Here is a 6,000-nt window from a genome sequence, read left to right on the forward strand (position 1 = left end):
TTGTGAAATAGTAAAACTCTGAATTATTTAGGCAGAGAAGTGCGGGCTATAATAGCATGTGTTTGTAACATCATAAATGCAAGCTTGTAAGGGATTTTATGTGGCTTATTTTTAATAACAATATTCAGTAAGATGCTTTGTTAAATATAGGACAAATTAATCAGCTGTGGAGGCTACATGCTCTGCTTTTGTGCACAGAGTGAGTGGTTGGGTCTCTGAATGGCACTGTCTCAGGACAAGTGAGCTACCTCCATTTCTTGTCAAGAATGGTGGTGGCTGAGATAGGATTCATGTCCTTGAGAGTGATTACAGTGAAGTGAGGAAAAGCTAGGTGATTCTCAAGGCTCCCTGAGGAATAAAGAAGTCCCATCAGCTGCCTCTTTTTGGGAAGAGGAAGAATGGAGAATCTCTGATAAATTATTGGTTGTCAAAAAGGACACTAATGTGTCTATAAATCAAATTATGATAAATGTGGCCAACTGACAGGTGCAGAAGAATATTATTGTACTTGCAAATCGCCAGCAAAAGCAGGCAATGATTTATGATGTCTTTTCTCACTTCAGGTCAATGGAAATAAGTCTCCCTTCAAAGATATGGGTGTATTTACCCTAGTAGTTGATGCCTGTGTTGGCACTGTGACAGAAAAAAAGCTTTTTCTTCAAGCAAACATTAAAAGCATAGACGAATATTTAAAAACTGGAATTCCGCAAAGGTATATGCTATTGTAAACCTATCCTTTTATTTACAATACGTATCATGAAATATAGACTTGAACTGGAGTACAAAATACACTGGAGTGCTTTATCGTGATAGTCAAACCCTTGCTAGAGAACAGTATTTGTGGGCTGACAATTCTAGCTCACTTTTAACATTGCTATGAGAACATTTTTAAATTGAGGGAGTAAGTAGAAGCACACAAACATTTTAAAGGGACAGTTTAGCTACATTTGAGAAAATGGACCAGGTAAACTTTAAACATTTGGATTAAATCCCAAAAATATGTTTTCCTTTTCAAAGGATTCATTTTAACGAAACATTACATAATCACGTTTTTTAGCTTACTGTGGTAGGAAGAATAAGCCTTGGTCTGTGGAGGACAATTGTGCCATGAGAATTTTGACAAAAGTGCTTTAATGGTAATAAATTGAAGATTTATTTATTTCTGTTCATACATTGACAGTAATAAAAATGTCACTAAAACAGCTTTAATAAGGTGCCTATACTAAAGCTGGTTGAAAAATGAAAAGCTAAATTCACAAAATAGAAATTGCAATCTTCATTTTAAAGGTTTCAAAAGTGCTCCATTTTACATTTTTTCAGAATTTTTTACTCTTTCTTGAAAGCATTATCAATTTTCTTTTACCAAGTTTTCCTTAGACAAACTTTTTTAACCAGCGATAACATTTCAATAAAAGTTTTAATTAAAAGTCACAATTTTTCAAAAAGTTTCATTTTCTAAAACAGGACACTTCAACCAAAAAAAAATTTTTTTTCCCCATCCATTTTTGGTCAGCTCTCTATTAGTCAGCTCTATTATATAGTGTTGCCCCAAATACAGTGAGCTAATAAGCAAGCTAATTTGTAAAGTGTGTAAATATCCGTGATGATAAATATTTAGTTTCTTCATCTTACTACTGTCTTTCTGGTGCAGGTCAATAGTTTTGCTAAGCACAAGAGGTGATATAAGAAACCTTAATATTTCAGAAGCCTTAATGTCCCTGGGAACAGCCAAACCAGCTCATCTTCAAAACAAGGGTTTGTTTAATTTTCTCACACAGTTTCTATTTTAAAATTCCCTTTGACGAGTCCAAATTCTTGAGGTGTTGCATGAGTTGTTTCCAGTTAAGATGATGTCAAACTATTTTATAATAAAGAAGTTAGTGGAAAACTACTAATTAAGGTTTTAAAACTTTCAAAAGTGGTGGTGTGATGTCTTTTAAAACCATAGTGTTTGGCTGCATGTGAGGATGGCTGCATTTACTATTATGAGGTGGAGGGAGGGGAATTATTTTCTCCTGTGTCATCTTGTTGTAATGTCCATTTGCATGTAAATTGTATGTAAAAGGTGTCTCTTTCCTGTCTAACTTCTGATTCTTTTACTCTGAATTGTTTCATTGCAGGGAGCATAGCCTTTCTTGGTTTCAGAGGAAATTTTAAACCTTCCTGGGCTAAGCTGTTTACCAGTCCTGCTGGGCAGGGCCTAGGTCAGATAGAAAAGTTTATACCTTTACAAATGGAAGAGTATGGCTGCACCAGAGTGAGCTCTAGCAAACGGAAAGACTTGGAACTTTTAAAGCAAGCTTCAAGAGCACACTAGAGACTAAGTACTAAGTGCTGGAAGAAAATGTGAACTAACTTATTTAATTTATGGCATTTTAAACTATACTTTTATCCCAAGTAAACCATTTTACTGTTTTGATAAAGACATATGCCTACGCTGACTGTTCGAATGCCAGTCTGTGCACCTTCTAGTTGTACAAAATGTTAAAGAATTTATTACTATTTGTATAGACAGGTTTTTCAGAGATTTGTTTTCTGATGTTTGTATTTACTGTAAACAGTTTCTTTTTGTTTTGTACTTTTGTAGCCTGAGAATTTGAGGATGCTCATAAGGATCAGCCTGGAGAAGTTTTGGTAGCAATTATTGGATGGCTTAGGGTTTAAAAAAAAATAAATTAATTAAAATATCTGTCTCTTAAGCAGTTTGAATTGGTTATTTTAATCCGTCTTTGCATTTCCTTTTTCCTGTTTGTTTTACGCATTCCTGAGATCACATTTAACAATCAGGCGAGTTATGGGTAGGCTCAGCAGAAATCAGTTTTGTTGTAAATTCAACAGTTAGCCTCTATTTTTAATTTTTAACCTTTTCTCCTGTTTTCTATGCATTTTAAATTTCCATTTTCTCAGGGGGCTCCCTTGCAGCTGCAGGGCTTGGGATACTGGATCCTTGTGGGTACAAGGTGCGGGGGAGGCTCCAGTCCTGTTTGGGCAGAGCAGAGACCCCTGGCCAGCCCCACGAGGAGGAGGGTGAGCCATCTGCTGCAGGGGATGACACCCTGCTGTTGAATGCTCCTGCCTGGAGACAGTCTCCACACTCCCAGCTGATCAATGAGTGAGCAGGGCCATGACGGAGGGGCTGGAGAGGGCTCCCTGTGGGGCCAGTGATACCGGATTCCTGAAGGTGCATGGGAGGTTGTGCTTGCCAGCTGGATATTTTTTTCTTTATTTCTGTGTGTCAGGTGAAATCGATGTTTACTGACTCTTTGAATCAAATCCTGCCAAGCCTAGTTATGGTCCATACCCACTTTTCCAGATATTAAAGAGCAAGTCCTGTTCCCCTACCCACATGGGTACAAAGAGCCCTAACTGTAGCAGAATTTCTGTAGTTCAACTGCACACGGGGAGAAGAGGACCGGATTCCAGGACCCTGTGCAGGGGCCTGTACCTTATGCATGTTCTGCAGAGGCTACCTGTGCCTCGGAGTGCGGGGGATATATGGGGTGCTGTAGGGCTGGAGTGAAGACAAAGCCGACTGATGCAGTTATGTAGATCCTCTAACTCAGGGGTGGGCAAACTTTTTGGCCCGAGGGCCACATCGGGGTGTGAAACTCTATGGAGGGCCGGGTAGGGAAGGCTGTGCCTCCGCAAACAGCCTGGCCCCTGCCCCCTATCCACCCCCTCCCACTTGCCACCCATCCAACCCATTCCCCCCCGCCCCCGGTCTTTGTCCCCTGACTGCCCCCTCCCAGGACCCTTGCCCCTAATCACCCCTGGGACCCCATCCCCTATCTAACCCCTCTGCCCCCCCCAGAGCCTCTGCCCCATCCAATCGCCCCCTGCTCCCTGTCCCCTGACTACCCCCAGGGACCCCCTGACCCTTATCCAACCCCCCTGTCCCGGCCCCCTTACCATGCTGCTGAGAGCAGCATGTCTGGCAGCCCTGTTGCCCGGCCGTAACCAGCCCCGCTGCCCAGAGCGCAGGGGAGGGGCTGGGAGCTAACCTCCCCTGCCGGCAGCTCAGGGGCTGGGGAGGACGGTCCCATGGGCTAGATGTGGCCTGTGGGCCATAGTTTGCGCACCTCTGCTCTAGCCTCTCTCTCTTCAGCTGATTTGCAGGGCCCAGGGGGGCTACTACAAAAGCAGCTACAGCCTAGGATAACAAGACTGCTTTTCTCACCCCCTTGAAAATCTCCAGCCCCTAGTCTGGTTATTCAAGCTATAGCTTAAACACAAAATAACTCTTTAAAATTCAATTTTCAAACAGTAGAACAACTTGTGCAGAGCAAATGCTTTTTGACCTGTGCCATGCAAGTTAAACTTTTAATTTGTATTACTGTACTTTGAAATTGGTGTGAAAGATCCACTGCTCTAACCTTTGGTTTGCGCTGCTCTAATTGTATATTTGATTTATATTTAGTGCTATTTTCATTCATGCTATAATCCGGTACTTCTTGACCTTTAGGTTTGAATCTTTCTTAATATAAACAAATGGATACCTCCTCTGGATTATACACTAGGTTTGTTTGCGTCTTTTTCATTTTCAGTCTAGTCAATCCTTTTGCAAATTGTGAGAAAGCCACATTGAAGGATTGCAACTCATGCTGGTACTGATTTTAGGAGGTTGTGCCCTTTGTCTTTGAACATAAATATCAGTATCTCAGAGAGCCCAAAGACCAGTTTCATAATAGTGGGGGAGGAGTAGAACTACATTGTACCCACAATTCTAAATGTACCATTGATTCCAATTGTTATATATGAGAGTCTCCTTTTAAATATACTTCATATTTTGCGTTTAAAATGAATATCTTTGTGGAGATGTCAATCTGTACATTTTTTCTTCCTGAAACAAATGCAAAGGCTGTCTTGTGTCTTTAAGGGAAAAATGCAGAGAAGCTGAATTATGGTTGGTTGTTGCATTACAAAGTATACTACCTCAAACTGCTATCAATAAATCATTCTAGATCTAATAAACTTCTCTGTGCTAATGTGTGTTCCTTTTAATCCAGGGAGCCATGTTACTAACATTTGACAAGGAGTATAAATACATTTTATATCTGACAACTTCCAGGCGATAAATGATGGGCTATCTTCATACTCTTTCTATGTTAAATACACTTCTTTAGTTACTTTGGTCTAAGGTTTTCAAAAACTTTAAAGACATTAATTTCTCAAGCCCCAATATACTTGTGAGGGTAGATATGGTCTGTATGCTTCCAGATTTATGGAGTGGGGAGAGGAGAGAACGAGAGCAGAAAATGAGGAACCAGATACTAAGTGACTGTGCCAGGGCACAAGCCACTTGGAAACAAAAGTTTCCTGACTCAATCCTGTTCTGTAAATCACAGGGCCTTTCACCTTGTGTAGGAGTAAAGTATATCTGTGCACAGATGTACCATTCTGACTTGGGAGTATTCTTTACCAATTCAACATGGTTATATAAGGTGCAAGGTAGTGACAAATCAGACTGTTAAAATTTACTGTGGAGTTTGTCCAAGGTATTTGTTTCAAGTGATGCTTTTAATTATGGATCCTATAATCTAAAATCCTGCTACGGGCCTTCCAGATAAGGGGATATGTATCCTAATCCCCCGACCTGGCTGCTTGTCTTAAAATGTGATGCTCCCAGTGGTAGCCCGGGTTCTGAGGCACCTCACCCTCAACAACTGTCAGTGTGAGGGAGTCTCGTCTGTGACGGCTATGGGTCAATTCCCTGAAACAACCAGCCTCAGGCAACACAACCATGGTTTCCGGGCCTCCACGGACCTCGCTCTCTGTACAGGACATGCCAACTCTTGAACCATTGGAACCTTCCCTGTAGTGTCCAGTCCCTTATCCACGGAACACTCTTGGGATTTCCAGGCCTGCTGTTCCCAGAGCGGCAGCATACATGCCAGCTTGTATACTCAGGACCAGCACTTTTCTTAACACACAGCACTTGTATATAGTAAAAACAAGAGTAAGGGTTTGGGTTTTTTCCTCTTTTTCTTTCAAAGAACAGGG

The 6,000-nt window shown here is 41.2% G+C and overlaps 1 protein-coding gene across 4 annotated transcripts in view; it reads left to right on the forward strand.

Annotated features, from left to right (window-relative positions):
- Positions 1-2,699, forward strand: part of CEMIP2 (cell migration inducing hyaluronidase 2) — a 66,565-nt gene extending 63,866 nt beyond the window's left edge. For all 4 annotated transcript variants that reach the window (XM_048850525.2, XM_048850528.2, XM_048850526.2 and 1 more), the window contains 3 exons: positions 564-712; positions 1,652-1,755; positions 2,121-2,699. In XM_048850525.2, coding sequence (XP_048706482.1) covers positions 564-712; positions 1,652-1,755; positions 2,121-2,317 — 450 coding nt within the window. In that variant the 3' untranslated portion in view covers positions 2,318-2,699. The remainder of the gene's footprint in view (positions 1-563; positions 713-1,651; positions 1,756-2,120) is intronic.
- Positions 2,700-6,000: the final 3,301 nt, after the last annotated feature.

Source organism: Caretta caretta, chromosome 5 (genome assembly GCF_965140235.1).
Source record: "Caretta caretta isolate rCarCar2 chromosome 5, rCarCar1.hap1, whole genome shotgun sequence".
NCBI lineage: Eukaryota > Metazoa > Chordata > Testudines > Cheloniidae > Caretta > Caretta caretta.